Consider the following 22,067-nt stretch of genomic DNA (forward strand, 5'->3'; position numbering starts at 1 on the left):
AGAGAAAGAAGAGCTGGGGGGGTTGGTTGCCCTCCAGCTCCGAGGGCCATGATGGAAGGAGCAGTAGAAGTCATCTGGGTGCTGCTGGGCCTGCAGTCCAACATCGCTTCCAGAAACAGATCAGTGTTTGAGAAGATCAAGAAAGAAATTAGTCGGGGAGATGTTTAAATATAAAGAATTTAAGAGTGCATTAGTCTTGCTGCTGACCTAACAAGCACCTGGCTTTCAGATCGATAAAGCTTTTCAGATCTACTCCTTTTTTTTTTTTCTTTTTTTTTTTTTTTCTGTAAAGCCAATATTGGCCTTTTGCTATGAGTTGGGTAGCTCCTGTTTCTGAGCACATGGCTGTGAGGAGCAGGGTGCTCAACCCCAGGTGCTGCTTGGATGCTCCAGGTCCTGCTGTGCTTTTTTTGCTGCACGAAGCAGAGCTGTGCTTGGATGCAGAAGGGGCTGGAGCCAGAGAGTGTGAGCGTGGCGGCTGGGGGTTGATCTTCTCATGGAGAAATGTCCAATATGCCCTTGAGCAGAGCATTGTGAGAATGTAGCTTGGAGACTGAGAAAGAAGAGGCATTGCGTTTGTGTTTTTTAGTGTCACATGCTGATGCAGAACTTGTGTGGGGTCAGGGAAGGCAGCGCAGAGAACAGCAGGGGGAAAGCTGCATCCAGGCAGGGCTCTGTGCATGGCTAAGGTCTGGCAAATCCTCTGGTTAATGATGGGAAGGTCTGTCTTGTGGGCACAGTGAGACTCCTGGCTTGTGCTGGAGAGCTGCACTGTGTGTTCCCAAAACAAAGGAGGAAACTCCTACAGGGAAATCCTTCAAGACTGCTGCCCTCTGCTTTGCAGTGGGTGCTGTAAATTGTCCTTAGAGCACATTCTGACAGCATCACTCTTGCACAGGGCTGCTCCTTCCTTCACAGTCTGCAAATAACAAAGATCTAGTGCAGTGATGTGTGAGCTATGGCAAGAGGCCCTCTGGAAACGTGGGGGTGTCCCAGTGGGGATCCTGCTTATCCTCTCTGTGCCATACAGGAGAGTTTGGTGAGATCTGCCGGGGGTGCCTGAAGCTGCCCAGCAAGAGGGAGCTGCCAGTGGCCATCCAGACACTGCGGGCTGGCTGTTCTGCCAAGCAGCAGCGCTGCTTCCTGGCCAAGGCGTGCACCATGGGTCAGTTCGACCACACCAACGTCATCCGGCTGGAGGGAGTCATCACCAGAGGTAAAGGAGCTGCGTGGGGCAGTGGTGGGCTTTGAGCTTCACAGAGGGACCGAGCAAAACCCACCTCTGTGCTGCCTTATCATCCTGTTTGTATCTGCTGTTTGCAAGGGATTTCTGTGTAGGATGGCATTTTCATTTCAATTGTTATGCATGTGTGTGTGTGTGTATATACGTAAACTTTTCTTCAGTATGTTCAACCTAAGGTGGCTTTACCATCTGCCCTCTCATTTTCAGCCCCCAAATCCCAGTTTGTTCCTTCCTCACTTCGGAGAGCGAGGTTGCAGAGTGTGGAAGCCCTGCCCTGCCTGCATGCTGTCTATGGCTCCTCCAGCAGCCTGCAGGGTTCAGGAGCTGTGCAGACACCCTGCATGCAGTGCCCTTCGTGCAGGGCTGATCCAACATCTTTGCAGGAGGCACAACGTCAGCACTGCCTGATGAAGGCACAATGTGCAAACCAGTCTGTAGTTCTACCATGCAAGGCATTTCTGCACCTTTCTTTCCTTTTTCCCAATAACGTTCCCATGCAACAGGAGTGTCTATGCATAGTGGCAGCCATGCTGCTGACCCACAGTGCCCTGCACAGCACAATGCCAATGGTCTCTGGAACTCCATCAGCATGGAAATGATGGAGCCGGGTACTTTGTACTCAAGAAATGCCTTGTGCTGCTGGAGAAGCACAGAAAGGAGTGCTGGAATCTTTCACAGCAGCAGTGTGGTGTCAGGGGGCGATGGCAGCCTGGCTGCCCTCTGACAAAGTGCAAGGATGCTGATGTTGGTGATGCAGTGCTGATTTTTGGACAATGTGCTAAAGCTGATGCTTTGGAGATGCCCTGGTACTGTGAGCGCAATGCTGTTGTTCTCTGAAAATCAAGTGTTAGCTATTTTAGCATTCTGATGATTAATAAAATGCTTACACCTAGATTAATAAATCCAAGGAGTAGGACTGGCTTAGCAGCACAACAGTGTGCTTTTAATAAAAGCAAGTTGGAGGGAGGTGGTGTTGGTGAAACAGATGAGGCCAACTGCTCCCAGCCCTCATGGGAGTGTGCACTGAGCTGCTCTGCAGTGCTGCGTTAAGTGGGTATTGGTGTAAATCCAAAGGCATGTGAGCATGTATGGTCACTTGAAGCAGCCCTTCAGGACATGAGGGAGTATCTGTGCCCTGAGTCTGGCTGCTTTTGTGTAATTCTGTAAGTAATGTATTTATTTGAAGTGATCTCATTGTGTCAAGAGACACAGACTCCCCAGGAGCATCTTGTCCTGCTCTTGGATAAGTCTGTGTTATGTGAGTCTGTGCCCATATCAAAATCTTTGAAGAAAGTGCTTGACTTTGTAACCGGCTTTCCAGGACAGCTGGAGAAATGAGGACAAGTTCTTCACCTAATTTCCTCTTGGCAATTGTATTTCCAACCCTTTTAGCCAGATCTTCCCTTTGCTGAGCTTCATTAATGCTGGCAGAGCTCGTTCTGTAGCCACACTGTTGGGGTGCAGGAAGCCCAGCACTGTGCTGGAGTTCTGTGCATCTCTTAGTCTCGATAATTCAGAACAAGAAAATCACATCTATGCTGTGAAGCATCTTCCAACATGAGCTCCTTCCTCAGCAACGCTGCACGACTCTTAGTGCATGTGCTCAGCAGTGCCAAAGCACTGTTGCTTTCCATCAGCAAGCCTCCCTCACCCATCCCTATTGGTCAGATACATCGCCTCACCAGTGGAGTTTCTGACCAAAAATCCCACGTGGAAAATCTATCAAACAACCTATATTTGCAGGTGGGGAGGTTTGAGGGCAGGGAGTTGTGCTCTGTGCTTCCATTCCCCCTGCAGTAGCATTCATGCAGTGCTCCTTGTCTGTCCATGCAGGGAGCACCATGATGATAGTGATGGAGTACATGGGGAACGGAGTGCTGGACTCTTTCCTCAGGGTGAGTGCTGTGTGCTGACTGCTGGGCTCCATCACCTGCTCAGGCTTCAGCAGGCATCGCTCAGCTCCAGCTTTTCCTCCTCCTCTTTTCTTTCTTTCCTTCTTTTTGGTTTTATTTGCAGAAACACGAGGGCCAGCTCACGGCCAGTCAGCTCCTCAGCATGTTGCAGGGGATCGCTGCTGGCATGAAATACCTGGCAGAGATGGGTTACATACACAAAAGCCTGGCTGCCCACAAAGTCCTGGTGAACAGCAGCCTGGCTTGCAAAATCACAGGATTCAGACGGCCACAGGAAGATAAGATGGAGACCATCTTCTCCACCATGGTAAGGTGCCTTTTGGAATGGGATTTGGACATGGAATGTGTTTAGCTGAGGATCTGCCCCTCTGCATGGTGAGCAGCCTTGGGCTTCATTAGCTCTAGTTTGTCATTCATAATGAAGTTCATAGTTTTTAATTAAGAACGTGAGTCCTGCTTGCTTTGTGCTTGCACCTCGTCAGCTCACCCTGTCGCAGCTGAACCTGTTAGTGCATTGCATTAACAGGGCACAGAGGTTTTAAAAAGCCCCGATTGTGCACATAGCTGAGCCCTTATTGTTTGCAGGGAGTGTGCAGGCAGGTAGGCAGGCCAAGGAAATGTGGTGGCCAGTGGTATCTGGAGCTGTGCCCCAGTGCTTGGCACTGCTGTCCCAGGGAGAGAAAAGTCTGGGTGTGGGGTTCAGTCCATGATCTGTCAGGAGCTGCACTTTGCTGCCATCTCTAAAAAAATCAAAAATCATTGAGAATGTTTTTTCAGCCTTTATCATGGGCTCCAAGGAGACCTTGGGGAAAGCATCCCCATCCTAGAGAGAATGTGGTGAAATAGGACCAAGCACTGAGCAACCCACAGAGCTTGGGAGAAACCTTTCCATGGCATGAGGAGCCCAGCTGGTAGCTTGGGGGTTGAGGTTTCTCTGCTGTTAATTACAATTAGCTGCAGTGTCTGTCACCTGCTTCCCCCAGTGCACCCAGAGGGTTCTGCAGAGGTGGAGGACAGGGCTGCTAATTACAGGAGAGCAGCTGGGGTGGAGGAGCTGTGTGTTTGTGCAGCTTTGAGATGGCTTTCTTTAAATATTAATGTATAAAATGCCATCAGCTCTTCCCAGAGCCATTCTCCCTGCCATTAATATTTCAGGACTCGCCTTCCCATGCAGCATACCATTGCATGACCATTTTAAAATAAATGGAGGCACGAGTTGTCAGAGCTGCACGTGGTATGCAGGGGGAGAGGATGCATGAGATGGCTACGGGCATCACTGTGTCACTCTCTGTCCTCTGTGACAACCCCATTTCTCTCCTTTTTCTGCCTGGCAGCGTGGGAAGAGCCTGGTGCTGTGGTCAGCCCCTGAAGCCATCCAGTACCACCACTTCAGCCCAGCCAGTGATGTGTGGAGCTTTGGCATCGTCATGTGGGAGGTGATGTCCTATGGTGAGAGACCCTACTGGGACATGTCCCACCACGATGTGAGTGCCCCAGCTGCGTGCCTGATACTGTTACATGGCTCACCGTGTTTGGTGCAATTCACCATCCCCTCACCTCTCTGCCTCTCCATGCAGGTGATGAAGGCAGTGGAGGATGGCTTCCGCCTGCCTGCCCCAGCACACTGCCAGCCACCGTTGCACCAGCTGATGCTGGACTGCTGGCAGAAGGAACGCAGCCAGCGCCCCAAATTCTCCCACATCCACGACGTCCTCAGCAAGATGCTGCAGAGCCCAGAACCGCCTCCATGCACCAGGTGCCTGCCTGTCCCCGTGGGGCTGGGACCCTGCCATAGTCCCCACTGCCCCTCACCTCCCTTCTGCCCGCAGGTCCCGCAGCACCGTGCCCCTCACCGAGCGCTCCTTCGTGGCTTTCCCGGCGTTCAGCACTGTGGGAGAGTGGCTGGAAGCCATAGGGATGGGCAGGTACCGGGATAACTTCACTGCTGCAGGCTGCTGCTACCTGGAGTCCGTGGCCAGGATGACAGCGCAGTAAGTGAGAGGGTTAGGCTGCAGCCTGGTGTTGCTGGGTTCAGTTTAAGCAGAAATTTGTAAGGTTTCTAAATTACAGCCTCTTGTGGCGAATGGAGGAGGCAGATCTTCCCAAATGTGTCTGCAGAAAGCTCGCTGGTGTGGCTTTGGTTGCTTGTGCTGTGCAGTTCAGCTGCTGCATTTTGGAGCTGTGGTTTGGGATTTTAACCCGTAATTTCTGGTAGGAGTAGCACATTACCTGGCCCGCACACGAATGGGGTCAGAGATTTGCTGACAGATGGTACTGTGGGCAGCATGGGGCCTCCAGGAGCTATGTTGGGAACTGTTCTGTGCTGTGGACTTGTGTCACCCCCGAGTTCCTTGCCGTGGTCTGTACTGTTCAGTTGGGACAATGCACTGGGGACTTTCTTACTCCTGCAGGTAGCCCAATGGTCTGAAATTCATACTCCTAATTGATGGAGAGCAGCCAGCACGGGAGGCTGAGATTAGGGTTGTTCCCCTGACCATGGGGTGTATTTTGCAGAGATGTCCTGAGCCTGGGGATCACTCAGGCAGAGCACCAGAAGACCATCCTGAGTGGCATCCAGACCCTGCGGGCCCAGGTGATCCAGATGCATGGCCGGGGCGTGCAGGTGTGACGTGGAGCACAGACCAGTGGAGCAGAAGGAGGTGCTGGCCCATGTTGGACCAAATCTCAGAAGCCTTGCAGTTTTGGATGGGATGTGGGATCTGGTGGGCTGCTGCCAGATGTGTCGTTCCAAGTGGTAAGAGGGCAGGGCATGCCATCCCTTGTGCTGGGGAAGCTGTGTTCCCAGGCACCAGGTACAGTGTACTTGGGTGGCTATGGTTCTCCCCATTGCTGCTCTGTAAGATGAGTCAAACTGTAATGACACCATTTCACATGGTAACTAGATTAACAGGGTGGATGAACATTTCTGTGCTGTCTTCATCCAGAGCTGACAGCATTTTCCTATCTAGCATCCTACTGGTGAAATCCATGGGTATTTTTATACAGGCTGACATCTTCTACCAACCTCACCAGAAGCTTTTATTGCTTTTATTTTTAGAGGCTCACACCCAGCTTCAGGAAGGTGACTTTGCCCATCTGGCACGCTGGAAGGAAGCTCTGTCCCAGCCACGTCCCTTCCGCTCAGAGTCACCTTGCTGAATTCTGACACCACTGTCAGTGAACAGAGACAAATGTTCCCTGCCAAAGTGCAGTGCTGAATGTTTGGACGGTGCTTTTGACAAGACAGTTTCAGAGGGGCGAATGGAAGGCTTTGAAGATAGCCACAGCCAAGAGAGGGCAAGTAGAGAAGCCTTGGGCTACCCTGCTGATGCTTTCAGCCTTTGCCTTTTGTGCAGGTCCTGGTCCATCATTTCCCTGTGTGAGCCCACCAAGTGGGATGGAATTACAGAGCAGCAGCAGTGAGCAGGAACCTTCTGCCCTTGGAGGGCTGATGCTAAAGCAGTTGGTGCTCCTTTAGCCCCTTTTCCCTGTTTCTTGCCCTGCAAAGTCTTGCAGGCATCCTGTATCCTCATTGGCAGTGGGGGAGCGTGATGGCACCGGGAGATGCAGGAAGGCAATGGGAGTGAGGTGTGCCCATGGTGGCAAGCTGCTCCTTGCAGGTAGGAGACATCTTTAGAAGTCTGAACAAGTGGAGGGGTCTGATTACCCCCCAGTATTAATATAGACCCTGTGAGGTCTGCCAGCAGCTGCGTTTGCTCTGCAATCCCAACACTGTACCATAGCTTAGGGGAGTGGTATAGAAATAACCACTGGAAAAGAGGGTGGGTACAGCTGGATGTGGTACCCATCCTGCAGATAGAAACAGAGCTCTGCTGCGTGGCTGAGGGATGGAGCCAGGGGTGCTGCTGGGCTCCAGGTGGGCACACAGCACTTTGTTTTGTAGCAGCCCTGCACAGCGTGCCTCGTGCACTGGCGTTTCTGCTACAGGCCCAATCTGTGACAGAAGGCATAAATAGCATCTGCTTAACAATACGAGGTTTCTTTCAAGTTAGTTAATTAAATGGTCTTTGTAGCCTCGTACAGAGCTTTGTAGGCCTTTTATTCTCATCTGTACGTATTGCAAGTGAATTATTAATGACGAAAGACAAAGATTTACAAAAGGAATGAGTGCTGTGGAAGGTGTTCAGTGCAGTTGAAAATCTGTATGCGTAGGATTCAGATCTTCTGCAGCTAACCTGTGCCGAGGGGATGCATCTAAAAGGCAGTGAGCTGCAGGGCACTGACACAGCTTGCTTGCAGGGCTGGCGTGGCACCCACCTGCCCAGAATGAGGTCACATCTTTCCTGGCCCCACAGCCTTCACAGTTGCTTTAAGGATCCAGCAAAGCCCCGTTCCTGATGGGTTCCTTCGAACCAGCACAGTGCTGTGCCCGCAGAGCCCTCTGGCTTGGCTTCTTAGACCAGGGCTGTGAGTGCTCAGGACTACGTTTAACTTTGTTCAGCTATTTCAATGTGATTGCATTGGAGATCAGAGCTCTTTGGCTGAACTCCAACGAGCGGAGTCAAGAAGGTGCTGGCTAAGTATATTTTTTTTTTCTGCCTCATCTTGCCATTTGAAGGCAGAGCTGCAGTGAGCTGCCACCAGCTCTCGGTGCTCTTCTCCTGCAGTTTGGACATCATTCTCTAATGTCATGAGGTCATCTTTTGTTCGTTTGTTTACAGAATTAATTTGCCTTTAGGTTTTGCAGTTGTTGGGTCTGTTGCCAGCATCCTGCCATATCACACCCAAAAGAGTAATAATTACGAACTGAAACCTTCATTTGGTAGAAATGCCAGATCCCAAGGATCAAGTGCAATTTGTATGCTCGTTATGTTTACATTTTATCTATAGAGAAAGTATATTAAGAGTTCTCTGGGCAGGGAGCTGAACCAACGTGATTTCTGATCCCACATCTCCCACTCCTGTCCCTCCTGCATGGAGGTGGCTGTAGGATGGGCTGGGTGCAGGGTGATGTGGTGCCATGGTAGGCACCACACTCTGGAAAACTGCTGGCCATGAGCACACAGGCGGCCTTATCTGGGTCTGCAATGTGCAGGAAGGTTGGGATCATCCTAGTGGTCTTTTTGACCCTTCATGATTGTATGATTCTATGAAGGTGCTGAGGGCTCTGAGCATCACAAGTGCAGTGGTGAGGAAGTGAAGCTAGCAAAAAGGAATGGAACCATGGCAATAAGAACAGCAATCAGCAGCTGGGGAAATCGCTGGAGAGGTGCCCCAATCTCTGTAACACCTATCTGACCATTGGGGGAAGCTGAGGAGCTGCTGAAGAGGCTGAAGCCTCTGCCCACAACTGTGCATGGAGTCCAGTCCATGAGTGCTCATATCTGATGGCAGCACCTTGGAGCAGCTGGGAGGTGCTGGGTGCTCCTGTACAAGTGTTCCCATGTCTATGAGGGGACAGTGCAGGTCCCTGGGTGCCTGGTGAGTGAGGTCAGGTGTAGGGATGCGTGCACAGCTGCACAGAAGTGCCTGAGAGCAATGAATTCTTGGCAAAAAATGGATGAGAGAGTGAAGTTTCCTTTCTGGCAGATTAAATGTTATTCCTTGGGAATGCTCCTGGGTTTTATTTGTCTTTTAAGAACCTACAACCAAAGGCAATGCTGACAAAAGCAACAGACCTGGCGAGCTCCAGTGCGCTGACCGCATTCCCAGCAGAGGCAGAGGGGGATGTTGGGGTGAGAAAGGGGAAGTCCTTGTCCTCGTCCTTCCCCATCAGTGAGTTCACAAAGCCCCTTAATCCACATGGCTGAGCACTTGCATGCTGGCTTTGTGCTGGAGTACTCCAATTAAAAATGAGACCATTTTTCAGTCACTTCTTGAGCGTTTCCCCTGCAGAATGAGGCTCCTGCACTGCATTCTCTATCTGCTCCCAAAAGAAATTCTGTGTTTAATTACTTTCCTGACTTCCTGTGGTTGAAGGATGTGGTGTTTCACAGCTGTTTCTCCCTGAACAGCATCATTTGTGACCAGGGCAGGAGCAAGGAGTGCTTGCCATCCTGGTCTGTGCTTCATGGCTCACAGGTGGCACCAGCACACACCTGTAACTGAGCTCTCTCAGCCCTGAAGATAATCAGTTAAGCAGATTAAGTTATAAATTCTTGCTACGATTTTAAAATTAACTCATGCCCTCTCCACACCTCCTCTTAGGGGAAGTATTCAATGCCTTATAATTAAATTGATTAGCAGTGCTGTTGTGCAGCTGCTCAACCAAGGCAAACACTTCAAGAGGAGATGCTCTCAGCCCATCCATGCAAAGTGGGCAGAGCTCCCCAAACACATCGTGCTGGTGCTCAGGAAGGCACAGGGCAGAGCTCAACCCACCTGCACCATTAGCACCAGGTGACTGGGTTGGAGAAGGGTGAGGAAGCAGCACTAAGTGACCTGCCTGAGCTGATGGGTGTTTTGGGTTGGCATCTTTAGGTTTCTGCTGAAGTCATGCAGGAGGTCACCAGGGTTGGTGTCCCCAGACCCCCATCCCACCCTGAGCAGCATCAGCACCACATGCACACATGACCTCTGGGATCTTGTTCCCTTCCTTGTTCCCTCCCTTGTTCCCAGCACGCTCTGTTCTCATGCAGCCTCCTCTTGCTGCGCTGTTCCCTGTATTCCTAAGGAGGATGTCTCCACTAGATGTTCCTCTTGGCCAGGGAGAAGAGGCACAGCCTCTTCTTGGGAGTTCTCTGCACATCATGGAGAAATTCCTCTCTGCAAATCCTCCCCTATTGCAATGAACCCTGCATTCCCCTTGGGCAGAAGGGCAGCTCCCAGCAGTGCTCCTCTCTGGGGCAGTTTCCTGCAGCCAGGAGTCAAGGCAGATTTGGTCCAGATCACGTTGGTTCACCTCCAGCTGCTTTTTGATAGTCATTAACCACGTGTTATATACTGTAAATACATACTTGAGAAGTCAATATATATTTTTATAAGCTTGAAACAAATGTAATATAAGATCATAAGGGACACTGTGTACATTCAATGTTTGAGATATAGTCAGACATCTCCAGGGAATCACTGTTGGTTTGGAATAATAATAATAGATGGTAATAAAGATCTATCGACATTTTTGTTAATTTTGTATTTATTGAACTATGTTTGAAGATTGCAATAATGAGATGCCTAAATACCGAAGTAAAAACAACACTAATTCTGTCCTGGCTTGTCTCTGTGGGTTATTTCAGGTATCTTGATGGAAAATACAGTGCCAGCAGGGGTGCCAGGTGCCAGGTCATGCAGAGCTTTAGCAGTAGCCAGGTGTAAAATGATGCCCCGTTTTATTAAATAGCAAGTGAGCTCCTGCTCCTTCTGCTGAGGGTGCAGCAGTGCAGTGGTGCTTTCTTGCTTCTGATATTTCCATAAGGGGAAAAATAATGTTTAATGAGTGCAGCTGGTGCGTTTTGAGGAGGGAGAGGCTATAGGGCTGGCAGGGATCCCCATAGCCCAGGGAGCTCACATGGAGCAAAGGGAAAGCGCCGCCAAGTTCCTGCACTCAAGGCATGCAATAAATTGTTTAACTGGGGAAAGGCAAGCAGTGTATGGCCAGCACGTTAAATGCAAACACTGCACAAATAGTAATATTAAGAAATAACTCAGTGTGTCTAATTCAGCAGTTCCCGTTCCTTCTCTTTTTCTTAGGCTGCTTAATGCCAAGGAGTGCATACAAAGCCTCGTTGCAGCGTGCTGACAGCAGTGACAGCTGCTCTGAAAAGGGAACTGAATGGGTGCTTAAACCGGGTGAAGTCTATTTGCCTTCTGTCAATCAATTAATTCAGCCAATCTTCACTAGGAGCCCGGCCAGGGCTATATTGGCACTATAAAGAACTAATTAGAGCTCTGAAGTGGGGCTGTGAATAGCGGATCGCAGCACAGCCATCAGAGGTGCTTTTTGCTCAGGCTTTACCTGCTGTGCTGCCTCCTGGGGCTGTGTGTGTGATGTTTTCCCCTTTTTTGGGTGACTTTCCTTGTAGGGATGGGATTTGGATACCATCATGCTGCTGGGGTGGGGATGGGATGCCTCCAGCAGGAGGTAGAGATGTGCAGCAGAGCCCGGGGACTCCATCACCCCCTGGGTCACCCCCAGTGCCAGGTCCATGTGTCATCTATGAGGGAGGCAGATTTTTGGGCTTATTGGGTCACACATTTGCACTGCGTGGTGTCAGCATGTCATGCTCTGAGCTGGAAGCTCTGTCTGCATGACTTATTGCTCCCTGCTTTATGCCTGCCCTGCTGCAGTGATGGATTGCATGGGCTGACATTGAAGCTTCTGCTCCTTTCTTCCCCCCCATCCTCTGCTGGTGGAGCTGAGTGGGCTGAATATTTTCTGCACAACAGACCCAAGCAAATGTCTCATGATCTAATCCCAGTCCTTGGAGGTTTGAGGGGGAGTTTCCAGCCTGGGTTGCAGCTGTGTATGTGTCCGTGTATCCAGCAGTGCGTGTATCAGCCTCTGACACATGCAGTGTCTTTGAGGAAGCTCTGGAAAACATCTGGAAAACCATGTCCCTGCTCTCCAAGGACAGCAGCATCTGTCATCTTGCTGTTTGCCTTGTGTCCTGCCTCCCTTTGGACCACCGTTGCCTTCTGCTCCCCTCTGAGGTCTTTTGTGGGCGGATGGCAAAGCAGCCTTAGAAAGGGGCCAGGGAGGGCAGGGGAGAGCCGTGCCTAAGGAACATTTGAAAAAGCCTGGCTCTGGGGGGACAGTTTCATTTAAATAAGAACGACTGCTAATTATCAGGAAGAACCGGTGCCATCTATCATCGTAATCAGTGATCTGCCTCTTGAAGTGTCTCAGGAACGGATGCACCATCCCTCCTTGCATTAATCTCCCTCTGCTCCCCCACCTCTGCCCTTTCTGGTGCTGTGGCACATCTGGGGCTGCTGTGGGCCTGGGCCCTGCAAACAGAGGAGCAGCTCTGGGCATTGCCTGCATGTGGGGTGCATATCCCACAGCTCTGGGGTTTGCCTTTAGCAGGAGCTCACCTCTTCCCTGCAGCACATCCAGCTCCTGTGCTCTATTCTGCTAATTGCAAGCGTAGAAAATGCATTGTTAATGTATTAACCTCACAGTCGGTGGAGTCGTGTTAAGCAAGTCAAAGAGAGAGCTGTTAGGGTTCTGTTCAGCTGTTCAGGACTTTGTGTAGCATCAGCCCTGGCCTTTTCCTCCCTATTTCCCAGCAGAACTTGCTTACACTACACTGACTGAAGCCAGGGGATGCAGGCGCAGTGCTTGAGCCACCCAGCACAGAGCAGTGCCTGCAAGGACCCGCAGCTCCTCTCCCTCATGCTGGGGCTGGGACAGGGACACAGCAAAGGGACAGGGACACAGAGAAGGGATGTGACCCCATGAGGACAGCGGTGCCACCCGGTTGAGCCACAGCAGGAGCTGGCCATGCATCTCAGTGCTGTGCCATCAGTCTGTCATTGCTGGCGCTGAACCATCTACCCAGCTGCGCGAGACGCCTGGAAGGCACAGGAGCCATTTAATTACACAATTATAAATGTGTTTGGCCTTTTTATCTCACTGAGGTTGACAAGCACCTTCAGCATCAGACAAAGCGAGGCCGTTATCGCTCGGCGCAGGGGCTGCGGTCCCACGGCTGATGGGCACAAACAAAAGCAGCAGAACAGGGGTCAGGGGGTGCAGCTCCATCCCTGGGCTCTGCTGCACGGCTGCACCTCGGGGATCAGCGCTGGCCCTTTGCCTGCCTTGCTCTTTGCAGCATTCCAACTATCTGCCACGCAATGAGCCCTGACAACAGGAGCCCGTGGGATGCCAGCATCGTGCCCCCAGCGTGGCCTTTCAGCTCAGTGCAGTGTTTGGAAGCACAGCACTTGTGAGGTGGGGGCTTCACGGGGACACCCATCCTCCTCCAACTGCTTGCTGCAAGCTGGGGACACACATCAGGTGGCAAAGGGAGAAAGAAGAGGCACAAAATGTGGGTGCCATCACTGTGGGTGCCCCTGGGTGCCCTATGCCAGCAGCAGTGCCACAGCACCACTGGCTCTCAGCACCACACGCACTGTGCAGAGTTGTGCTGCTGCAGCAGGCGGGCAGCCCTGGCACTGCTCAGACACAGATGCCCCCTCTGGGGGCAAGGGACCAACTGAGACCATGAGGGTCACCAATGCTGGCAACCTCCCTGGGACAGCCCAGGGAGTTCCTGTTTCAAACCGATCTGCAAAAGCACTGAGCCATCCTGGAGGGACCCCATGGGTGCATCCATGTGTGTATCACACCGAATCAAATGTTCATTAGATGAGGGAAACTGCACGAAGAAGTGCAGGGAATTGGCGACAGCTGAGCAAAGGCATTCATTAGCAATGCTTCCACCTGAGGCTTGCGGGTGCTGCTAAGCACGGATGGTCATTAAGTGACACTTTGCAAATGATCAATTTAATATTTTCCCCCAGACATGGAACTCTGCAAGGAGAGACCCCCCCCCTGTGCCTGGGGCTGCGTGGCACTGCTCCCTCCAGCCCTGGCAGCAGGGAGTGAGCTGCTGTCACTGCACAGCAGGATGGAGCACAACTCACTGCTTTATGTGCAGGCATAAACATCTCCATTAACTTGCACAGTATTTAAATTCCATAATGGAGCTGAAATAAAGCAGCAGCATCTTATCCCCTCTAGAGCCCTAGATCATCTGTTACAAAGACCTGCTTCGGAGAAGCCTCGTGCATTTGGATAAGGATTTAGAACTGTGCAGTTCAGGCTATTTTGTGAGCATGTTCTCTGTAATGAGGTCTGTTCTGGTTCATGCTCTCCTTGGGGGAATGCTGTGTCTGTAGGCTGGGAGCTCAGGGCAGTGCTGGGGCATCACTGGGGCTTTTGCATTTGGTGATGCAAGAAGCAAAGCTCAGCAGTCTTGTAAGGGCCAGATGAGCAGCAGAGGAAGGGCACCATGAAACCAACCCAACGCCATGATGCAGGGCATGAGCATCTCCCCAGGGCACTGCTGGCCTGCAACAAAGCAAAAGTGTGCAGCCAGGAGGTGGGGCAGAGCCCTGGGAACACACACTGAGACACAGCAGCCACAGGAATGGCATTCAGCTGAGGGGGTTTATGCTGTTAAATATTTTTAAGTGAATTCTATTAACCAACAGGAGAGGAAGAGATGAATAGGGCAATGAAAATGCTTTTTGTGAGTTGTAGGTGCTCTGGGGTGATGGCAATTGGCAAGCTGGATAAATAGCAGTTTGCGACTGTAAATATGAGCTCCCTGGGTGAGTGGTATGTAAATGGGCAATGCTGTGTGTCTGCGGGGAGGAGCAGACACAGGGATTCACACTGCTTCTGCTGTGGCTGCTTCTGGGCAAAGTCAAATGAAGTGAAGATGTAACACAACTTTGCAGGAGAAGAACCAGAATTATTACAATGGTTCTTGTGAGAAACGGCGTCAGGGTTATTTCCTCTCCATCATTTCATAACCAGGGATCCTGATGCAATCATTCTGGCTTTGCTCTCTTTGGGCACGCACATCTCCTTGCATGTTGCTCCCCTGTGCTGTGCAGGGAGGTTCTTTATGGTCCTCCCGTTGGTGCATCAGTTCATCCTGCAGGGAACATGCGTGTCAGGGAGCACAGCACTGCAGCCAGAGGTGGTGTGGCACAATGAATCAAGCTCCCAAAAATACAACTCGGGCCTCGAAATAAACTCGTGGCTGTCAATTAAAACTCTTGCCAAGGAATCGTGATTTGATGTGAGTTACAGAAGTGGGTGTTTTCAATTACTATTTATAACAGGGGTAGGAGTCTGGAGAGGAAGGTGTCTCTATCTAAGTGCATGATAGCAGTACAACAGGAAAGCCCACATCCTTGACACAGCTCCAATATAGCAGAGAGAGAGAGAGAGAGAGAGAGTGAAACACAACCTGTGTTGAATAATAAGGGAAAGGAATGTTTCCTCCCTTCCCATTTATTGAAACATGAGGGGTGGTAGCAGCAGCACTCCCTGTGCCTCTGCAGGCACTGAGCATCGTCCCCTGCAACCCCAGAGCAGCAGGGAACAGGCAGGGCCAGGGTTAGGGTGCAGTCAGGGTGCCGGATGGTGGGATGAGGAGGTGGCAGAAGATGGCCCTTCTGCAGTCCGCTCTTGCACAAAGCCTGGAAACCTGTTGTAGAACTGCTGCACAGCCTGGCAGTCTCTGCTCCTGCTTTCTGCCCATTTTCTTTTGCCCAAAGCGCAACCCAGGTGATGAGAAAAGGAGAAAGGTGGAAACTGAAATAATGTGGAGCAGGACCGTCAGTACATGGACAACACCCCACAAGTCAACCAAGCAGCAGGAGTGCAGCCAGCTCACGCTCAGCAACCTGAGGAGCTTGGGGAGGGTTTCTTTTATTTCATTTTATTAGAAGTATTTTAGTTGAGAGATGTGAATTATTGAGCTGCTTACATTGGCCCAACTGCAATGGGAAGGTGAACTGTCACAGCCCTCGCTCAGAGCCCTGGTTGGTGGAGAGGTGCAGAATCACAGCGGGTGTGGGGCACTGCTGGGCCCTGCTGGCAGCAGACACCATGGAGAGTCTGCAGCTGATGCACAGTGGCTTTACACTGTCATGGAGACAGACAGTGAGATGGATGGGCTCACATCAAAACGTTGTCAGGGCTCCCCTGTCAGCGAGGAGCTGAGGCTGAAAGGAAATCGGTCAGAGATAGTCTGGAAGCCTAAAATACAAAGCATAGCAAGAAGTCGATGCTACTGATGGTGGAACTGAAATGCAGCTTGGTGCATGGATGTCTGCATTGGGAGATGGCCATGTGCTCCTCTCTGATTTAATCCTTAAAGAGGGATCCTGCAGAGCTGGGAAACAAATGGAGGTTTTGATGGAAGGGTTCAGGTGGGGAGGGAAGGGAGGAGGAAAGCAGGGAGGTGGGGAGCTCTGCCCACAGCCCCTCCTTAACTGGTGCACTGCCCCCATGCCGACCTCAGCCAGGACAGGCATCACCGGAGGGGAATGGGGCAGAGCAGCAGTGCCTCGGGCTCCGTTATTGATTTGAGGAATGCTTCAAACAGATCATTTATTTTCATTAGACTTCTGCCAACGTCCTCATATCAGTGTCCCCTACGTAGGTCGACATCTGTCCTCAGGAATGCTTTAATTGCATTTTCTTCGCTTTACGCAGCTCTTAGCTAATGCATTCTGGCTTCATTAGATTAGACACCTATTGTCCCAAGGATGTTGTCATGTTTTCAAATGGCTTCAATCAGCACCTCCCAGGCACTGGCTATTTCAGGAGATAATAAAACTGAAACCTCATTCAACCTGGGTGAGTAATGGAGGTGCATTTCCCACCCCCATCCCGCCCGGCTTTAAATTCGACGGGCTGACATCCCCCTGGATACTGACAGAACGCAATTAAGTCTCTTGTCTTGCAGGCATCGTCTGCGTGGTTACACACTGCTCGGGAGGAAGAGCTCTGCAACATTAACTCGGTTTCTAATGATCTTGTCATAGTGAACACCGCAGCGAGATTAAATGAAAGACCGGGAAGAGTCAAGAGCAAAACTCAGCCCTTCAGATGGACCGAGCCACAGGTCGGTGCTGCTCACTGGGGCAGGAGTTCCTACCAAAGGGTCTGCAGGACAGCCCTGGCTGCAGGAACCCAGCGGGGAACCTCCATGGGCAACTGCAGGGCTGGCACAGAGCTATGCTGAGACTGCCAGACCTGCTGAGCTGTTGGTGAAGGAGCGACACGTTACCTGTTGGAACCTCTCACAACTCGTTATGTACCATAAAAAGTTGCCATTTATGTATTTATGGAGATGGAAGTGAATTACAGGTGTGGCGTGCATTTTGCACAGCAGCCCCCAGTGGGGATTGGGCACAAATCTCACCAAGAGGGGCATGGCAAAAATTCAGCCAAGCACCAGGGAGTGCCTAAGGCGAAGTCGCAAGGCTCTTTGTACAGCAATAGCAGCTCTTCTTGTTGTCTGCTGTGCATCAACTAAACCCCATCATATCTTACTGTCATCTCGAAAATGAACTGCCCCATGTGATGCTCCCGTTTTGTATGTTGGCTTCTCTGAACCCTTCTGGTGATGTACACACACATGCACGTCTACCCTGGAGTTTTCTGCTGGAGAATGTCCCAGCTGGGCAGCACACAGCGTTGGGGCAATGCATCCAGCAACAGGGCTGGGCTCCATTCCTCAGCACCTCTAGCATAGCCCTCCCATTGCAAAAGCCTCCTTCCCCAAAGGAAACAATGCTCACAACACCTCACATCTGCTTTGCGCAGCCACAAAACATTCCAAGATTCAAGATGGGAACAGTGGGATGCTGAGGTCAGTATAGGGCAGGCTGGTGGTGGGCACAGTCCCTGCAAGCAGTGCCAGGACCCTCTGCCCCACTCACCCCCATCCTCTTATAGTGGGCTGCACCATGCCCACAACCATCCCCTTCACCCCACAGGCACTATTTTCACTTCACACCTACCAAGGGACTCTAAATATATCCTAGACCATTTCCTCTCCTCATTTTTAATAATCTCTCTCAGCCTTAAATTAGTTTTCGAAAATACGTATTGAGGATGATGGGCTTTTTATCACAGCTGATAGACAATATTCATCACACCCGTGTCCTCATCCTCACAACACGCACGCATTCATTACAGCAGCCCCACATCCATTTTACCAACGTTTAATTCACTCCATCTCTATCACTGCATGCACACACTCCCCACAGCATCCTCACGTGCCGTTTGTCATCTACCCCGAGGAGATGGAGAGCTCTGAGCCCTCAGCTCAGGGCAGGGACCACAGCGGGGGCTGTGCCAGCAGAGCCCTTGGTGGAGAGGTGCAGAATCCAGCAGTGCAGGAAGCCTTGCTGGAAGCAGAGGACGATGCATCAGAGCAGATGAGGAGCCACGATGATCTTTTTAGGTCTGAGCTGAGAGCAAGAAAAGGAAGCTACGTAACCTGGAGAATGGTGACAAAGTGGAAAATCACCAAAGCTGGAGAAGCTGAGCATTAAAATGAGCGTTGCAGGGAGAGTGAAGCTCTCAACATCTGTCACGTCCCAGGAGCGTGGAGTTGTCTGCTAGGCTAAAATAAATCCAGGCAGGCTGGCTGGGAGAGCCCAAGGACACGAAGACACAGTGCCCCAGCTCCTGGTGTCAGCTCCATTGCCATGCCATTAGGCAGCACACCAAGGAGCTGGAGCAGGATTTACGCTCTCAGCCTACGTGCCGGGAGGTTTATTACACCGTAAAATGGCTGGGCTCTAAACAAACAAAGCTGAACACTTCTGCACGGCTCTGTGGTTTTCAAAGCTCTTTTACGATTCTCCTTTAACATGACTGATTTCCTTTTACTGCACGGGCTGATTAAAACCATCATGAGCCGCTTCTCTGCTTGTTGGGGCACGGAGGTCTCCCTTGGGGGGGCAGGGATGGATGGCAGGGCTGGGTCCATCCCTGCTGTTTGCATTCAGATCTCTTCTCTTCTGTGTGTGGCCATGTCCCAAGCCCCAGTGGTTCTTCACTGAACATCTCATTGCTGCCGAGCTGCCGAGCTGAGCCCTCAGGCACTGCTTTAAGCCATAGGAAGGGAGCACTGCCACAGCCCACGGTCACGGAGGAGTTGGAGCAGAATGGATTATAGCCGCTCCACCAGGAAAGGAAACACTTCACGGCTCTGCTGAAAGCTCTGCTGTGGTCAGAGGAGCGTTGCTACTGAATACCCACAGAGAAATAGTCATATGTAATCTCTGGAGCTGAAAGGAAATTATGACTGTAGCAAATAATTTCAGTCTCCAAAGAGAGAGAGAACATTGTCTGTGCGAGGAGGTTGTGGGAAGCAGGAAAAGCAATGCAGTGGTTCTGTATTTGAAATAGTATTTCTACTTCTAAATGAAGATACTGCTGGTTTTTTTAGGACCATAATAGATACAAAGAGCAAGAACATTCTGACTGCAGCATCAAGGCTCAGCCAGAAAAAGGGGTGAGAAGGTAAAGCCAGGTCATTAGCAAATGGAGCTGAAGGAGAGAAGCTGAGACCTTCCCTGCAGCCTTGCACCAATCAGTTAATGAAACCCCCAGCTGTGGTCCCAGCACTGCCTGCACTGATTGCAGTGCTTGTGCTGCCCTGCTGCTGCAGCCAGCAGTGCCCTGCCCGGGGCTCCAGCATTCTGCACAGAGAAACTTCCTGCAGCAAGGCTCTGGTAAGGCAGAGAGTGTTGTGGAGAGCAGATGGCAAGTGCCAGATGGGTGAGGACGAAGGAGGGAGATGTTATTATGTGGAGTGAGCTGTAGGCTCCAATGAGCCCGGCTCCAAAGAAATGGCAATTAACATAGGCTATTAGCAATGCACTTTGTCTCTGAAGTTTCCTCCCCTTGCCATTGGGCCTCCTTGTTTCTAGGTGAGGTGGATATTTGATGAGAAAGTGAACCTGTAATTCATTCTCAGCAAGACGCCTGCTTCCTCAAACATGCAAGAAACCGCCAGGGGTGTTATTTGCCAAAAATAATGGGATTGCTATCAGTTGGCATCGTCCCAAGGGGAAAAAGAAATTGGTTCTATCTTGCAAGGGCTTTTATTTATAGCAAACAAGCAGAGCCTTGTTGCTGCTTTGTACTGTGCTGGTGTGGGACTGGGAGGCGTCCTTCTAGGGGCACGAGGTGACCCCAGTGGGAAGCATCCTCCATCCTCTCTTCTCCTGCCCTGCTCTTGCTGCTCCTGAGCAGGGCTGCGCACATGTGGGTCATTCCCAGCACTGGCAGGCGCTGTGTTCCCGTTAATCACACCATTTCCTAATCACACCATTTAACAGCTGTGGTTACTACATACCAGAACCCCCCTTGCTGCTTTTCAGCATTAATTCCACCCTACAAGAGGTTTGCTGCCTGACCGACACGTGGGTTCATCGGTGTGAGCAGACCCTGTGACTGCCAGCACTGCCCTGCATGGGCTGAGCTGCCTCTGCCCCTGGGATCAAATTAATCCACATGCTGGGAAAGGAAATTCATATATTCCAAAGCAATTTATGGTTCAGCACTTCTAATGATGAAATGCTGAACTGGAAGAACCCAGCTGCAGCCAAATGTCTGCGTACATCTATGGGAAAATCCTTCTGCAGCCCCATTCTTCTTCGTGGCTGCTCCTTGCTACCCGATTTTCCCTTCATATATTTTTTGGCTTTACCATATGCTGGCCATGATGGTGGGGGTGTGCTCCTGTTATCCTGCAGGTTTTCATTCTCTGAAGGCTTCTTGCATCCCTGCCATCAAAGGGCTCTATAGCACTAGCGAGGGATCTGCAAGGCTGGAGGAACCCCGCTCCTGACAGCCCCAGCTCCCATCCCATCAGGCACCTCTAATGCATTTCATGGCACTGACACTCTCTGATGGCCTTTTCCATCAGCAGAGCTCCAGGAGCTAATGCATTTGAATGTGCCCGAGGCAATTCCCTATAACAAACTAATGTGGGCCTTTAATTTTAGCAAGCATTTCAAATGCAGTGCTTGAATAGTATCCTTACAGCACTATTTTTCTGCTGACACACGCTACACCCCTGTTTCCTTCTCTCTGAGACAAGTTAAATCACTAAATTCCTCTTAAAAACGCCCTCATTTCCCTAGGAAACCCAGATTTCTGTGGGTTTCCTTAGGAAGAACAGCTTTCCGTGGGTTTTCCTCCACGTCTGAAGCCCTGGTCCCAGAAAGAAGCACAACCCCATACCATGTGCAGGTGATGTTCTGCTGCAATACAACGCACAGAAATCCCTTCTGCTGTCCAGTCCCCTTGGGATGCACAGCACTCAGATGCTTCCCTGAGGGAGCTCTGCTCCCTGTGGGCACACATTGCTCCTGGGAGGGTTTCTCTGCGTGCTCTGCTAAGTGCAAAGCTATCGTTTTCCAGCCTCCGGTGGGATAACAGCATCTCTTTCCTTATCTGCATGAGCTGCTCAGAGCTGGCAGGACTCGGAGCTGGCAGTGCTGGGCAAGCGGTTTCTTCATCCAGTGAGTTCCTATGGAGATGCATCTCCTGTCACCCTCGTGTGTGATAATTGAACAACAGAAAGGGAAAAGGAAAGCAGGAACGTTTGTGAGTGCACACGAGCTGAGCGCTCAGCGCTGCCCCAGCCAAGCTCTCCTCCAGGGCCACGCGCTCCAGACAGAAGGCATTTTCAATTGCACTTTCCATCTGGCATTGATTACCGTCCAATTTCTCGTGCCTTCATTTGCAGTCAGCAGAGGCAGGCTGACTGACATTGAGGGAGAACGACTCCTCAGATCCCATCAATCAAGTGCCATCAGGATTCGGCTTCCCAGGCTCCCGGGCCACAAGGTCACCCTCAGTGGGAAATAAGCTTTCTGTCTGAAGCAGAGCCCTCCCCATGCCTTTCTCCCACCGTCCCCTCACTGCAGTGCGTGGCAGCAGAGGGAGGCTGAGCTGTACACCGGCAGTCATCACTCACTGTCCCCTCACATCCCACTGCTGGGTTCTCACACGGAACATTCTGTGGGGAACTGGGAAGAAAACTCACGATGTTTTGTCAGGAAATTGTGCAGAAGCACACAGGGACATCCACCAGCTCTTCCTACACATGTAGAGGAAAGCAAAAAGCAGGACAGCTAAATCAAGTCCTGCCCAGTGCCCAGCAGCTTCTCTCATGCTCCAGCCTTCCTCCCGTTCTGTTTCCCATAAGCCATGTGCCTGCTCAGAGAGCCCCAGCACTCAGGAAACACGAACCCTACTCTTGTTCCAGCTCCAGCCTTCACTGCACAGATGAGTCAAAGCCACCTGACAGTAGGAAGAGGCAAAAAGGATGGTGCAAACCAGCTCTTCCTTGGTCGTTTGCACACTGAGGATGATGGAACAGAATGAGGTACGCCTCCAGCTTTAATGTGTGCTGCAGCAACAGGAAGAAATCCGCTCACTGCTCGCAGTGGGTATC

The 22,067-nt window shown here is 51.1% G+C and overlaps 1 protein-coding gene across 1 annotated transcript in view; it reads left to right on the top strand.

The window, feature by feature from the left end:
* The window catches only part of EPHA10 (EPH receptor A10), a 34,366-nt gene extending 24,041 nt beyond the window's left edge, over nt 1-10,325 (top strand). The window contains exons 11-17 of the mRNA XM_085208716.1: nt 1,031-1,216; nt 3,077-3,138; nt 3,260-3,463; nt 4,491-4,640; nt 4,734-4,912; nt 4,986-5,147; nt 5,671-10,325. Coding sequence (XP_085064842.1) covers nt 1,031-1,216; nt 3,077-3,138; nt 3,260-3,463; nt 4,491-4,640; nt 4,734-4,912; nt 4,986-5,147; nt 5,671-5,785 — 1,058 coding nt within the window. The 3' untranslated portion in view covers nt 5,786-10,325. The remainder of the gene's footprint in view (nt 1-1,030; nt 1,217-3,076; nt 3,139-3,259; nt 3,464-4,490; nt 4,641-4,733; nt 4,913-4,985; nt 5,148-5,670) is intronic.
* Nucleotides 10,326-22,067: the final 11,742 nt, after the last annotated feature.

The sequence above is a fragment of the Meleagris gallopavo genome, chromosome 25, assembly GCF_905368555.1.
Source record: "Meleagris gallopavo chromosome 25, MGAL_WU_HG_1.1, whole genome shotgun sequence".
In the NCBI taxonomy this organism is placed as follows: domain Eukaryota; kingdom Metazoa; phylum Chordata; class Aves; order Galliformes; family Phasianidae; genus Meleagris; species Meleagris gallopavo.